Raw genomic sequence first — 15,949 nt, forward strand, 5'->3', positions numbered from 1 at the left:
CAATAACTGCCTGTTTCAAAATGAAAAGTGTTTGTAAACATCACCATTCACAGATGAATAAAATTAAGCAACATGACTTGACCAGTATTGTACAGTAAGTTTGAGAGAAAGTTTCTCACTCAAGATTATCAGAATTCTAACAAAAAAAATCAAAATACTAACAGGGATGAGGAACTTCTTGATTTCTTCCAATGCATGTCCCATTCTGGCATACGCTTCTGCTGGTGGAGCAAATACTTCAATTAAAACATGCAGGTCATCATTTAGGTGGAAGTACTTTGCCTCTCCACTTTTTCTCAACTCTTCCTCCTAGGAGATAAGAAAAAAAATATTTTCTACCTTTTTATTTTCAACATATTACAAGGAAAATGTTAAAATTGCTTCAGAGGCATTTGCACATGGCTTTAAACTGGAAGAGGATAGATTTAGATTAGATACAAGGAAGAAATTCTTCACCATGAGGGTGGTGAAACACTGGAACACGTTGCCCAGAGAAGCTGTGGATGCCCACTCCCTGGGAGTGTTCAAGGCCAGGCTGGATGGGGCTTTGAGCAGCCTCGTCTAACTGAAGGTGTCCCTGCACATGGCAGCAGGGTTGGAACTAGCTGACATTTCAAAGTCCCTTCCAACACAAACCAGTTTGTGATTCACACTGAGATGTCACCAACTAAAAAAAGCATAAAATAACATGTTTTCCTGACACACTTCAAACCAAACACATTGCTAAAATAATCAGAATAGTTTGCTTATCAACAGTAAGTGACTAGTAACACAAAATAGGGTGCATCAGCTTCTGCTCACACACAGGAACTGTAGCACAAAGGAGAATGTTCCCAGGAGTTTTCCCAAGTGCACCAGTTTCATGCAGAAGACACTGAGAAACAGTGAACTTGAGGCCTCTTTTCTTAAAGTCTTTAGAAACAAGCTTGACTGGATATTCCACAATAGCAAGATTCATTTAACAATATTATTTCAATCTTAGTATTACTGCACTGCTCAGATACTTATTCTCTGTTCTCACTGAGATTTCTTCCCCATGAGTACGTCCTTCATAGAACTGGGCTACTTGAACATGAAAATAACAGTTCAGCATACAAGAAGAGGAGATTAGAGAAAAATGTTCACCAGTTATTTCAGAAGAGAGTTTATTTCTCATTCTGCTTCACCCAACCCACTTCAACATGACGGAAAAAATGTGATTTCAACATAGTGGAGCAGAGCTCAGTTCTCAAATACTTGTATTCACACACAAAAAGTTCAAACCTAAAGGACATCATTTGTCAGTCTCAGATACGCTCCCCTGCTTATCTGACAGGTGCATTCAAAGAGACTATGCCACTATTAAAAATAATTTCCTTTATTACCAGGTAACATATCAAATTCTTGGCAGCTCTGCTATCTAAAAAACAAAGCCCTAAGAATTCTCCCCTGCTGCTTCTTGTATTTAGCAAGCACCAGGTAAGTACTTCATCTTTCAGATTACTGAAATTACTGTTTCAATGCTAGTTGAAATCTCCCCCCATGCACACCCCTTAATTATGGGCTGAGGTTTAAGTGACAATCCATTTCTGCTTGTCATAAATAACATTCTTGTCATCATAATTTGTGTTTGACTATAGGGATGTTTAAAATAATCCACATACTCCAGTTAGCTGTTAGAGCATTCACATCAAGAATATTAAGAGGCCAGAGTCAGCAGGATTAGACTTTGTCAGAAAAACCATTATCTTGTCAATACAAGTAACAGATCTTAGAAATAGGAAGTACATGAATATAAACATTACAGATCAAACATTCAGTTTTAATAAGAACTGTTTCTCACTTACATACTTATGAAGAGTTATGCAAGACATATGAACTGTCATCTAGCACTGGAAGCTAGATGTTTTCATTAATAGAGTTGCCCATATACTTTTTTTAGTATGTGCATGCCATCAAGCATCCCTGTCCCTTTTTTAAGGTGGAAAAAAAATTCACTGTTCAGTTAGATGTGCAGAGAACTGAGAATTAAGAAAATTCATTTGTGTTTATCAATCAACTTGCCTGGTAATCGCAACAAGCAATAGAAATGTCAGAATTTCATGTGCAGTGCTGGTGAAAAAGGATTGCAGTAAAATCCTTTCCAACAAAACATAAAAGATATCCTGTCCTATCAAAACATACAAGACATTTTGGTGCAGGTTGTTCTAAAATCATTCCTATAAGAAAGCTTTTACTTCATCTTTTTGGATTGCTTCACTTCTAAAGTTCACTTTGATTAAAATAATTTATTTTTTTCAATTCTGGAACATGACTTGGCAACACATTCTCCACAGCTCTTAACAGCACACAAATGAGAGAGCTCATCCGCTGTGGCCTACATCTCCCAACACATTAAGCATTTTAGGCTTTTTTATTCCCCACAATGACCAACACAAAAGCCACAGCTCACTCCCATTCCAGTATCCCTCACTGACAGTATTTTTAGCTCCCACAAAACCCTCTGCCTTTCATTACTTGACAGTGCACATGCTGGCTAGGCTTGCCTGGTCCATATGGATGCTGCATGGCTGGCTAAGCCAGAACTTTTTCCCCTTCTTGACTGCAATGGAGATTTGAGAGCTGCTGAAAATGTGAAAGTAAATCAGATATGGAACAAAGGAACTAAGAGACAGCAAGGTGGCTGCTTCCTTTAGTTGTTTTTATTTTTTCAAATCTGTCCTTTCAGTCTCCATCTTCTCACACAAAATCTATCACACCAAGTAGTTCACGGCTTGGATAAGCTGATCTAATTTATGTTTTCAGTACAGACACATCCCTGCAGTACTGCAGTCTGGGAGCCTTCTAAGAAAGCTCACTATTTGCTTTTTACCTTGCGCTGTTGTATTTCATCCTTTCACAGTCCAGAACAAAGCAGAGTATGATACAGCTTATGACACATAGCAGCACAAGGCATCTGGCAGTATGCCTAGTAGAGACAGTTAATATACTATGCCTTGTATTCTGCAGTACCTATAGACCCTATAGCTTTTCATCCTATTTGACAAGCTATCAAGAACCAGATACCAGCCCCAGAACTCTACTGCTTTAAATCAGTACTTCAGGAGCAGCATTTATGAAAATATATGCTTGTAGTACTGTCCATTTTCATCTTCACTATACCACCTTTGATACAGGTTGTAAGCTTCTTTAGGTATTACCCAACAACTCTTTTTAATGTTTTAATGTTACTTTTAAACTTGGCTTCTGTCAGATCTTAAATACCATTCAAAACGCTCAAATTCAAAGGCCTGTAAAAGTCTCAAACTATTGATACAGGAATATTTCCTCCACAGGAATAACCGATTGGAGTGGAAAGCTTTAACTATTATTTCTTCAGATTTGCAATATAAAAGCAATCTCGTCATGCAATAAAGAAATTCTGAAACAGTCCTTTCCCTTTTTTCACTCATCCTCTGCCAGATTATTTGGCTTTCATGTGTCTGTGGGAATCTCTGCACTTAGCAATGATTAATGAAAAGCCAGTGATGGGAATGACAGCACAGCTTGAAAAAAACATGCAAACAGAAGAGAAGAATTACTGAATTAAGATACAGCATATCACAAGTAGATGCATGAAATGGCTCTCCAGATGCTGACAAAAGAATGAAAATAGAAGCCCTAGACTGATTCTAGAACTGAAGTTTTCAATAAGGAAGGAACAAAGATACAATGAAAACACTTTCTTGAATATGCTCTTTTTAAACCTAGGTCTCTTAGTATAAATCAATTTAAAGTGAAACAGAATCTGCATTTCCTGTTTTGTATCTTTCACTAGAAAACTCACAGAAGGTAACTGCATTCTTTGCTATATCTTTGTCAAGCCTTCAGATCAGTTCGCTTTCTTCCACAGTTCTTTGAAGTTCTCTTAAATCTACAAAAAACAGTATCTAGAACTTCAGCTGAGCCAGAGAAGTCTACAGAGCTTAGTGCCACTTTTCTTCAGGAAAGATAAGCATACATGTAAAGCAGGTAATGAAGCAGGCAGACTAACATGTAAATGTTAAGAAACATGTGATGATCTGATCCAGAGCCTCCAACAACTGGTTCATCCCAGAATCTGTGATAATCAATAAGCAGCATAAGCTGTCTCGCTTCTAGTGACAGCAGTCAAAGACAAAAGAATCACAGAACGGTTTGGGATGGAAGGGACCTTCAAAGGTCATCTGGGTCCAACCCTCCTGCAATGAGCAGCGACATCTTCAACTAAGCCAGGTTGCTCAGAGCCCTGTCCAACCTGATCCTGAATGTTTCCAGACAGGGCATCTACCATCTCTGGGCAACCCAGTCAAGTGTTTCCCCACCCTCACTGTAAAAAAATTCTTCCTTGTATCTAGTCTAAATCTACCCTCCCTTAGTTTAAAGCCATTCAGCATCTATCTTCACTACAAGGCAGCAATTAACTTCCTTATTTTGGCACCTGGATTACTCGCAAATAAAGTAATCTACTTATTCTCCTATAGGAGCAATTCAGTCTTCTCTCCATATTTGAAATATATCAAACAGGGCAAGAGTGATGTACTTCATTATTTGTCAATACCATACTGAAGTCTCAACTAGATTTTCCAAGTAATGCAAAAACTGGTCACACCTGAGAATTTGCCAGCCATTCTGCCCAGCAACTTGTTGACACAAAGTACTTCAATCCTGGGCTTCTCTTCAGCATGTAGACCACTATCTTTCACAGAAAGAATTCTGCATGATTAAGAATCTCTTATTTGCTAGTTCTCTGGACAAATTTCATACAGTAGTTGCAAAATGTTAACCAAGAATGTATGAAGACCAAGGCAAAAAGTAAAATTACTTGTTAGAGGAAAGGGATATAGCTGAAAGTTAGTGTATAGATAATCTACCTACAATTAGAAAATAATGCCTTAAGTTCTCTTGTTTGGTTAAGTTCACAACATATGAAGTCCCCAGTGTGCTGAGCAGCATTCCCAAAGAACTAGTGATGAGCTTTTGAGGAGTTACTGGAGAGAGTCCAGGGGAGGGCTACAAGGATGATGAGGGGACTGGAACATCTCTCCTATGAGGAGAGGTTGAGGGAGCTGGGCTTGTCCAGCCTGAAGAAGAGAAGGCTGAGAGGGGACCTAATGTATACTCACAAATATCTGAAGGGTGGGTGCCAGGAGGATGGGGCCAAGCTCTTTTCAGTGGTGCCCAGCAACAGGACAAGGGGCAATGGGCACAAACTGAAGCACAGGAAGTTCCGTCTGAATATGAGGAAGAATTTCTTCCCTCTGAGGGTGATGGAGCACTGGAACAGGCTGCCCAGGGAGGCTGTGGAGTCTCCTTCTCTGGAGATATTCAAGACCCGCCTGGACAAGGTCCTGTGCAGCCTGCTGTAGGTGACCCTGCTTCAGCAGGAGGGTTGGACTAGATGACCCACAGAGGTCCCTTCCAACCCCTACATTCTGTGATTCTATGAGTGCAACCTGGTTTAGGTTATTAGCTGATAGGATCCCTTTGCAGCACCAGAACCTTCTTGCACATACTCTGCAGGTTCAATCGAGTACTGGAATTGGCATCAATGGTCTGCTTTAGTTCTGAATGCTGCTTTCTGAAGGACTAATCCAAACTAGAAGTAGTGGATACACCAGAAGGCTCTGCTGCCATTCAGCATGACCTAGACAGGCTGGAGAGTTGGGCAGAGAGGAACCTGATGAAGTTCAACAAGGACAAGCGCAGAGTTCTGAACCTGGGGAGGAATAACCCCATGCACCAGTACAGGCCTGGGGCTGACCTGCTGGAGAGCAGCTCTGTAGGGAGGGACCTGGGTGTCCTGGTGGACAACAAGTTAACAATGAGCCAGCAGTGTGCCCTGGCTGCCAAGTAAGCCAATGGGATCCTGGGGTGCATTGGGAGGAGTGTGGCCAGCAGATTGAGGGAGGTTCTCATCCCCCTCTACACTGCCCTGGTGAAGTCCCATCTGGAGTAATGCGTCCAGCTCTGGGTTCCCCAGTTCAAGAAAGATGAGGAACTACTGGAGAGAGTCCAGCGGAGGGCTGCAAAGGTAATGAGGGGACTGGAGCATCTCTCCTACGAGGAGAGGCTGAGGGAGCTGGGCTTGTTCAGCCTGAAGAAGAGAAGGCTGAGAGGGGACCTTATAAATGCCTATAAATATCTTAAGGGTGTCAAAAAGATTGGCCCAGACTCTCTTCAGTGGTGCCCAGTGACAGGACAAGGGACAATGGGCACAAACTGAGGCACAGGAAGTTCCGTCTGAACATGAGGAAGAACTTTTTCCCTCTGAGGGTGACGGAGCACTGGAACAGGCTGCCCAGGGAGGTTGTGGAGTCTCCTTCTCTGGAGATACTCAAGGCCCGCCTGGATAAGGTCCTGTGCAGCCTGCTGTAGGTGACCCTTGGCAGGGGAGTTGGACTAGACGACCCACAGAGGCCCCTTCCAACACTGAACATTCTGTGATTCTGTGAAATGGTGCACACAAGCTATTGCAGCTATATTATTCCAAAGTATCTAACCAGGTCCTCTGTTGTCACTGTTAAAAACACAGCCAGACCCACAGTGACAGGAATCTTACTGGGTTTGAACTCAAATATTGATAGTGTTGAAATTTTCTGCAAGCAATAGCTCAAACTAATTTTGCTAGTCACTTAATTTAAAAGATTACTTAAGCAGTTTTGGCTAGCATCTCCATCAAGAAAAAGTCAAACAAAGATTTGAGCAGTTACTTCTTTACCAAAGGAAACAAGAGAAGTTCAAACAGAAACCTTTCATAGTATCATAGGTTGGAAAAGACCTCGAAGATCATTAAGTCCAACCATCTGCCCAACAACACCATACTTACTAAACCATATCCCTAAGTGCCATATCTACACGCTTTTTGAACACCTCCAGGGATGGGGAGTCAATCACCTCCCTGGGCAGCCTGTTCCAACGTCTGACCACTCTTTCAGTAAAGAATTTTTTCCTAGTATCTAATCTAAAACTTCCCCTGACACAAGACCTTTCCCCAGGATTCTGAGTCTTAAGTTAGGATCTGAGCTTTCCATCTTGAGCTTCTGCTTTTAACAATGCTATTTTTGTTGTACTGCAGAGCCATTGGAAAAACAACTCAGAGGCCTTCCTACTCCATGACACATCATATTTTGATACAGGAACATGTAATGCAGTAAGATGAATGTCAGTTTGACACATTCCGCAATAACTGAGAAAGTTCACCAAGTGTCATTTAAAACAGAATTTGGATACTTACGTTGTCATCCTGGCTTAGAGCAAGTTTAGTTTATATTCTTGTTTCTTTTCTGATTGAACTGTCATAGCTCCTTGTCAAGTTACTAGCAATGTAGATTCTTGTAACTGTGTAACATTTAAATCTTAAAGTTGCATTACCTGTATTATGTATACATTAACATTATACATTAACAGCTCCCATTCAAAAAACCCCTCCCATCTTTCAAGCCTTTTTTACAGGAGAATGTATTTGTGCAACATTTTATTTAATAAAAATATTTTTTCAAGAAGGAATAAAAGGAAGAGTTCACTCTTAAGTTGCACACGGTAATTTATGAGCTCTCATCAAGTTCACAGAATCACAGAATGTTAGGGTTTGGAAGGGACCTCTGTGGATCATCTAGTCCAACCCCCCTGCCGAAGCAGGGTCATCTACAGCAGGCTGCACAGGACCTTGAATATCTGGAGAGAAGGAATCACTTAACATTTGTATTTTGCTGATGGATAAGTGTGCTGAAAAAATATATAGTTAGGAAGTTCAGAAGCCAGCTCTTTAAATTACTCTTCCATATGCACGTCTATCAGTCTTCAAGGCACACAGTATTTGAGTTTCAGGTTACATAACCACAGAAAGATTTCACTGGAGGCCTATAAAACATGGTATGCTACAGGCAAGAAACCTGTTCAGTGTTGTAATTTGTATCGTTTGGAATGCTCCAATTAAAAAAAACGCAGCTTACCAGACAGGTGACATCATCTCACTGATGTACACTTACCTGCTACAAATTTAGCCAGAGATTTCAGTAAAGAGGGAAACTGAGTAGCACAAACACCTATCAAGCTAAAGGTTGCTCTTCTGCTGTCTACTTCAGCTCTTGTAATGGATACATCCACTGTAATCAAATACTTCCCACTGCCATTTGTCAACTGCTTAAGCTGCATAAGTCCTCCTCAGAGCTGTGACATTTTTTCTGGTTGTATTTACTCATCAGATGTTTTTCTTTGTCTAGAAATGTTATTTAATTTAAATGTTAAGTGGTATTTTACATGAAAACGTCTATTTGGATCTATTTAGAAGTCAGGTTCCTTGAAAAACAAGAATATTGCCATGGTCATTTGGGCATTACTCATTACAAGCTGTGCAAGACTGATCTAGAACATGCCACTGGTCATGCCTCACACCCCCAAGGACCTTAGTCTGGGGGGCCTAAGCACAACTCATAGTAGCCTCAAAATAGTGAGAGCAGACTCCTTAGAGAAAACACTCCATCTGAACCTAATCAATACTAGGATACCCTATGCTTTTTATTTGCTGCAGTTTTTATCACAGGATTAGTTCACCTCACTCAAAATTTTAGGAAAGTTACAAAATTCAGGTATCAAGTACTCTACCAACATACTCAGGTCTTACCTTTGTCTTGTCCCTCATAGAACCTTTTCCCAAAATAGACATTTTTGTCAGTGTTTCTTCTTGTAAGCGCTTTAGAGAATTGCCACGTGGACCCAAAAGTTTTCCCACAAAGTTGAACTGTAAGAAGACAAAAAACCATCAACCTCTCTGGACTTACACATAAACAAGCAAACAAAATGGCATATTTTGCTGATCAACTTTTTGTTCTAGGTGCAAACAAGTATTAGATCATAAATTACACTCATTAAGTACAACTGTGTAGGACAGTTAACAGCATGTCAGTAGCTCCACCAGGTACCACCAGAAACACAGAAGTATCTGAACTCCAAGAACTTTAACAGTATAAAGAGAACTTCATGTTTATGCCATTCAATGCTCAGATCAGATGTGCTTAATCTGCAATTCAGTTTTTCAACAGTTGTTACCAGGTACATAACCATAAAAACAAAGCTGGTAGCAGTCTCACAGATAGAATACCACAGCTCTGGAGAAAAAAATTTCTTAATTGTCTTCTCCTCCCTTGAAAATTTATGAAGTAATACAGGAACCTATACAGTATACCCTACACTAAAAACCAGAAACTAACAGGGAATTAGATCAGAATATAAGCATATAAGTGTAGTCCCATATCAGATCAGCACTCAAGATCATCTCAACTGCCACTACCCCCTTATCAATGAAGTTTACCAAGACAGTTTTAGGCCCAAGTGAAATACCATGATGCTAAAGAATAAACAGGCTTAAACCACTCACTTGTGGCCTCAAGTTTACAAAACAGTTTTGTAAGTTCTGTGACTGTTTCTTCTACTGTCACTAAAAGGCCAAGGTGGGCTGCTTTGATCTCCCTGTTCACCTGGAGAAATTTGAAAGCGCTTGACAGTGGGGTAATAGAAGATCAAACAAAATCCTTTGTTGCTACATGGGAAGTGCTGATGGAAAAGCAGCCCAGCTGCATTCACTCTTTAGTGCAAGAGTCTACAGCTCCAGTTCACCTACTTCAGCTTTAAGCCAAAGGAAATGCAAGCATTAAAAGCCTACTAAACGTGAAAATACAATTTTATTCCCCTTAGTACCTGCAAATTCAATTCCCAATATAGACCTGAGTTAGAACCCAGATACAATTGAGCAAATTGCTTATGGATGACTCTAGACTACAGAAGCCATTAAATTTAAGGCCCTTCATGAACTAGTCTTTTCTGAAATTATCAGACCAAATCTCAAGAAAACCTCAGAGCAATTTCTTTAAGTTTGTTTTATCAGGTATATTCCATTTTTTTCCCCATACAGGTCCCACGATAGTCAAGGAAAACATCCATAAGAAATAGGTTGCCCAGCAAAACAGTAGAAATCTCCTTTGCTGAGAATATTCAGGACTCGGGGCCACTGATGGGGCCCTGTGTAACCTCATTTACAGTCATGATTTCAACAGGAGGTGGGACCAGATGTTCTCTAGAAGTCCCTTCCAACTTGGACTGCCAATTTTATTATTACTGAATGTACAACTGCAAGGAAAGCAAACTGAAGCAATTCATAAGAAGTCTGAACTTCAGAGTCAATCATTCCTTGTCAACAGTTTCCTTAAATAAAGGATCATTACTTATGAACAAGGAGTTCACAGTTAAGCTCAAGTTAAAGCTTTCATATAGTAGAATATCACATCAATTTTTCAAGCATTACTTAAGATTACTTAAGTTTACTTTAAAATAGCCTTGTAAATTATTAGGAACGAAAATAAACACTGCATGAGAGACTTAATTTACAGCAAAGTATGCTGAAATTTCAGAATGTTGAGTACTTGCAGAATGATATAGCCTTAATTTCTAGCAGTAATCTTCGTTAAAATATTCAGATGAGGTTTTACTCAAAACATTTGACTGCTATTGAGGAGTAGGCCAGCATGTATTTAACTATGCAACACAGCCCTGAATATCACTTAACTAGAACAAACAACTACCTGACAATTAAAAAACCACAAATCATAACAAACAGCCTGCAATAAAAGTAAAATCCAGTTCCTATACAATCAATGTAACTAGAAGGCTTCAGAGCTCAGGGAAGACTTGGGTGTTCCAAAGCATAATCGTTTACTCCAGCTGTATTATTTTAATTACAGCCAAATAGTTTAATGTTTTGTATATGTAAAACTTGACTTACAAAACTTTAATACTACTAAAAGTTGCTGTCTTCTCAAAAAATCTCTAGCATTGAAGATAGACATTATGGTAGTTATACAAGTAGCTACACACACGACATGTTCTAGACAGCACATTTAATGAACATGAAAATGTATTAGCTGTATCCTGAGATCCACTGAATTATTCTTTCTTGTGCACTCTGGCTCCAAATATTAGATTTGACAAATCTGAAGCATGAGAAACCTGTGCTGAAAGTCTGAAATCCTGCTCATTTGAAAGCCCGTATCTCTAGATAGCTTAAAGACACAGTGAAGGTTACTAAGAAGTGGCTTACACAATGCAGTCCAATAGCCTTTTCATTCCAACATAACAAAGCTAAAAAGCTTTGGAACATTGTAAGTTGATTATTCCATAAACAAATATTACTATACTGAATGAACCCTTTCAAAGTAAATAGTCTTTTTTCTATTGAACAGGTAGTGATTTTGTTCCAACCATTGGTTTATTTCCCTTTTACACCATATTGGAAACATCTGATCAGTAGAAGTTTGTTTTGAGATATTTCATAGAGATATCAACCACTAAGTTACTATTAGTGTTTATACACTTTATCCTCAGTAATCAAGGAGAAGGACTCAAGCCTAAAGGTACAAAATCACCACACAGTAAGAGACAAGTTTTCATTACAGAATTAACAAATTCAACGTATCTGCTGATGAACCAGAAGCAAGTCAATCTGGCAGATCCAAGCTAGCTCTTGCATAAGACGCTCATGTACAAGTTTATGGGCACTTCCCACACGTCACATACCTAGAGTTTCTTTGTCCACAATAAGAACGAAAACCACATTCAGGTCTAGCATTGAACTCAAGCTTATAAACTATCTGGCTTGGAGGCACCAGATAGTAAAAGACATCTGAGCAGCTCTGTACAAGTCAGATCAGTCATATTCACTAGCTCTGGCTCAGAATCAGACATGCCAGAGTCCTCTTCACTCACCCTTCTCCCTACTACAGCACGATCACATCTCAGCTGCCATAAATACCCAAAATCCTCCTCAAGTTCACTAGCTTCTGTTTCGCATTGTATTAAAGCAGTTGCACTGCTTTCCAGCACAAGCTGGTCTGGAAGCTATTGCCATATTCACAGCTCTACACAATAACTGAACTCCGAAGAGCCAGCCACGAGTGTTACTTCTACACCAGAAGAATCATTATTGTTAAATCAAGGACTGTCTACACATTAAGACAGCTTCTGAGGCAAGAATGTGAATATTATGGATGACGGTATGTAAAACAGAAGATAAAGTCCCCAACTCAAAGTTGCTTCTAGACCAGCTCTGAAGGATATGCTAACTATGGTACCTCAAACAAAATTACAGAAAAACATTTAAGTCATCTTTGCAAAAACACTGTCAAGATTCAGATTAAAAGACCTGGGAGGAGACAATTGGAGACGATGGGAGAAAGTGTTGCCCCAGCTACAGTTCAAGCCAAATAATGCTCCAGTTGTGATAAATGGTACCATCCATAGTCTTACATTATTACAAAATTTCACCAGATGTACTTTTTTTGAGCAAAAGGATGCAAGATTTGAGGGGTGTTCCTACTTCCTAAAACCTCTGAACTCTGAAAGCACATCCTGCCACATCTACACCACTGGTTTACTTTGTGGTTAAACATTCACCATGAAGGGCAACAGCCCCTTCTCAAATTCCTCAGATATGAAATTCTATCCCTGGCCAGGGTGTCCACTAGCCCATAAATATTGGTTAACCTGTAAAAAGGAAACAAATGCATGCTTTCAGTTATCTCAAACTGCTGTATAACTGCAAAATCTCCAACTTAAAATGAATTTTTAATCAAAAAAATTTATAATGGAAATAGAAAGAAATGAATCAATAATCAGGTTTCTGCTTGAAAATTATTCCTTCTCTAGATATTTATAAATCCTTCTTTAGTGCTTCTTTAGTGCTTCTTTAGAAGCACTTTTGCAGATATAGGACAATGGAGATTTTGGACATCACTGCATAACACCCATTTCTTCAGAATCCCCAAATCAAAGTACGACTTTAACACTTATATACAGACTTAATTCCTTACCAAATCACTGCTTGAAACTGTTCCCTGAAAACCATTCTGAAGAACACACAGCTACAAAGAGTATACAAGTGAGACATTCTCTTCATAAGCATTTGATCTGCTATATGTCTTTCAGCAGAAAAGGAATGCTATAGTGTTTTTAAGTGTACATATTACAGAAAAGTGGATATAATAGAAAAAATAATCCTTGTTTATCCCCACCAAGACAAGTCAGCTGAGAATGGTTCCTCCAGCTTAAAATACTCAGTGAATACATAAACACTTGACCTAATACTTTCCTGTAAAGCTCTAAGCAAGCCGATGTCATTAAAGCCACAGAAAGCATTCTTAGTATGTTAGCTCTCTGCAATGGTTCCTCTGTGATAGGGTCACTAGAAAAAACAAAAATAGTTGAATACAGATTCAGAGCACTTTCCCTCAAAATGATCTGAAACCAGTAGAACTTCGAGATTTTTGTTATTCATATCAAGAAAACAAGGTTCTATAGAAAGGTTAATATTTCAAGCATCTAGGTAACATGAACTACTCTCTCCACACACAGTAATAGGTCTTTAAACATTCACAACAGAAAGCTTGGTCAATTACTTTGAAGTTGCTCAGAAGTTATCCCTGTTATTACACTTGAGGCTTCTTCCTCCATGTCGCTTAGTTACACAATCTTATGTTCTCATTCCTACTCTAAGAAATATTTACAGCTAAGCTATTATGAAAAATTGTTTTTTGACTAGTCATGTGATTAAAATATTAGTCTCTCCATGACTTTGCATAACAACTGCAGATATAGTGTATATATGACATTTTAAAATAGATATTTTCACTTTCAAAGTTGAGCTAAAAGGCTTAAATGGATACCAGTTCTGTAAGTCAATAACTTTTGAGAATATATATTTAAAGCATCACTTCAGGGAACACACCACAGACCATTTCTTATCAACTTCTGAGAGTCACCCAGTATTTAAGTGCAATTCTATAAGCAATTTTTAAAATAGTCTCCTGTCACAAAACTGCAATAATTGTTCCCATAGTTTTGATCCATCTCAGAAAACCATAATAATTCCATTTATCATCCACAGAAGCTATTTTTCCTCTGAATTCAGAACACTGGAGTTCACTAAACTGTCAAAGCAAAATCAGATTTCTGAGACTAAACTACTTCATGATGCATATTAATTAAATGCGTGGGAGGGGGATAACAGCCTCCTGCTTCACTTGTATACATCTAAGCTATGAAACACCTTTCACACATGCGGGCATTTCAGAGTTGTAGGAAAGATCCAGAGAGCCCCTTCAGCAAGACAACAATATCACAACCTTCCATGGCCAGCTCACTTATTCTGCCTTTAAGTCTGTGCAAGTGTGAAAATTTTCAGTCATGAAATGCAACAGAAGTTTAAGGGTCACATTTTCACACTTGACCTAGAGCCAGCTGAGATATTCATCTGATCAAAGAACAACGTGTATTAAATCACCTTGGACTCCACTGCCTAAGCTTATAAAATCTCATTCTGCAGTTTAGACCTCCAGCTTTCATGTGAACTTCTACATGTAGGTAACTCGATTTAGAACCGAATCCTACCTCAAAATGTTGGTCCTTTACCTATGAGTTTGCATAAAAGCCCTAACCTTTCTAATCCTTGCTTGTAGCATGTCCCAGTTACAAGAGGATTGTAGAAAGCATTACCAAAGCCTATTCCAGCCTCACCTAGATGCCTCAGATTAATTACCATATCACAACAATTCAGACTTCTCATATGAATCTACAGAGCTGGACCAACCTGAAAAATTCATAAGATTGCTTACAATCTGATTTTGAAAAGACTTGACTGGACCTTGAATCTATAGAAGAGTTACCACCAAGTTTGTTTTAGCGAGTAAGACTATGTCAACATATCAAGACATTAATTCAGGTATTTTTTTTAATCTGTACAGGAGTCTATAAAGAACACAGGAAGAAATTAATTCAAATCCACTACCAGCCTCAAGTAGAAACTGAACATAACTCCCGGGACTATCTTGGCAAATTATTTCATAAAGCAGATAAAATTCAGGCTGTCTTGGTTATTGCTGTCACCTTCTATCAAGGTCCAGACAAAAAAAATCACTTAAGTCAACTACCTCGAGCATGAGATATTAGGTTTGTTAACATTGCCAAGGTTTGAGCAAGACAAAAGATCCTAGCAAAAGCATGTAAATACATAGTCCCACAGAAGCAACCAAGAGCTGTGAAGTAGGAGGCAAGTTAAACACACCAACACAGACACTCAACTGTTTGTGCACTAAGTAGAAGACCAGAAACTCATAAGGTTTTTTTCAGGGAGAACAAATATGCCCAAGAAAGCGAAATGCCTACTTTTGAATCTGAGGTCTACCAGATTCTTTTCCAATAGAAACCCAGTTGCTCTGAACTTCAACTGAATAGCTTTCTGCTGCAGTTAACCTGTCACCTTCCAGGGCTGTCAGATGTAATGAGGCTGAATTTGCACAGGACCCAGCTACAAGCCCGTGAGAATATATCTGACAGGACAGGTAATGTGAGCAGGCATCATAATGCCAAGTTGATCAGATCAGAGCTAGGATTGTCTGACCCGTGTTGAGGCCATTATGATTTATTCAAGGAGTCAGAGTTAGAGGCAAGTTTTAAAAAGGAAAAGGGTAATGAAATACTTAACGGAAACTTAGTTAACCCTGTGTCAGGTCTAGGAAGCTGTCTTAATGAGGGTAGTGCACTGGTGGGCTGTTTTGGTCCAGCAACCTCATTTATCACAAAAAGGTATGATTGATATTTCATTAATCCTACTGATATACCTAAATAGCAGAGGCATCTTTGCTTGCCAGAGTCATCACCAGCAAATGTAAACAAAGGAATAATTTCTGCTAGCAAAATCACTTATATTTGTGGTTAGTTTCATTTTCAGATATTAAACTCTTAAAGATTTAATAACTTTGATACTTCGCTTTTTTTAATCCTGTTTAAAAACAGGTTTATTTATTTATTTGTGAAATACCTATTCTATTTATAAAGTTGAAAAAAATTAAGTTTTTCCTCATCACTTTCTGGATACCAGTTTGGGTTAAAACTGTCAAACTTG

General features: G+C 38.9%; 1 protein-coding gene across 5 annotated transcripts in view; it reads right to left on the bottom strand.

Annotated features, from left to right (window-relative positions):
• Positions 1–15,949, bottom strand: part of KHDRBS3 (KH RNA binding domain containing, signal transduction associated 3) — a 105,000-nt gene that overhangs the window by 54,115 nt on the left and 34,936 nt on the right. For all 5 annotated transcript variants that reach the window (XR_012763372.1, XR_012763371.1, XR_012763370.1 and 2 more), the window contains exons 3-4: positions 8,624–8,740; positions 163–309 (exon numbers count right to left, since the gene is read on the bottom strand). Coding sequence is in view for 1 of the 5 variants with exons in the window: in XM_075415512.1 (XP_075271627.1) it covers positions 163–309; positions 8,624–8,740 (264 nt within the window). In the remaining 4 variants the exon portion in view is untranslated. The remainder of the gene's footprint in view (positions 1–162; positions 310–8,623; positions 8,741–15,949) is intronic.

This window comes from Opisthocomus hoazin, chromosome 3 (assembly GCF_030867145.1).
Source record: "Opisthocomus hoazin isolate bOpiHoa1 chromosome 3, bOpiHoa1.hap1, whole genome shotgun sequence".
Classification (NCBI taxonomy): domain Eukaryota; kingdom Metazoa; phylum Chordata; class Aves; order Opisthocomiformes; family Opisthocomidae; genus Opisthocomus; species Opisthocomus hoazin.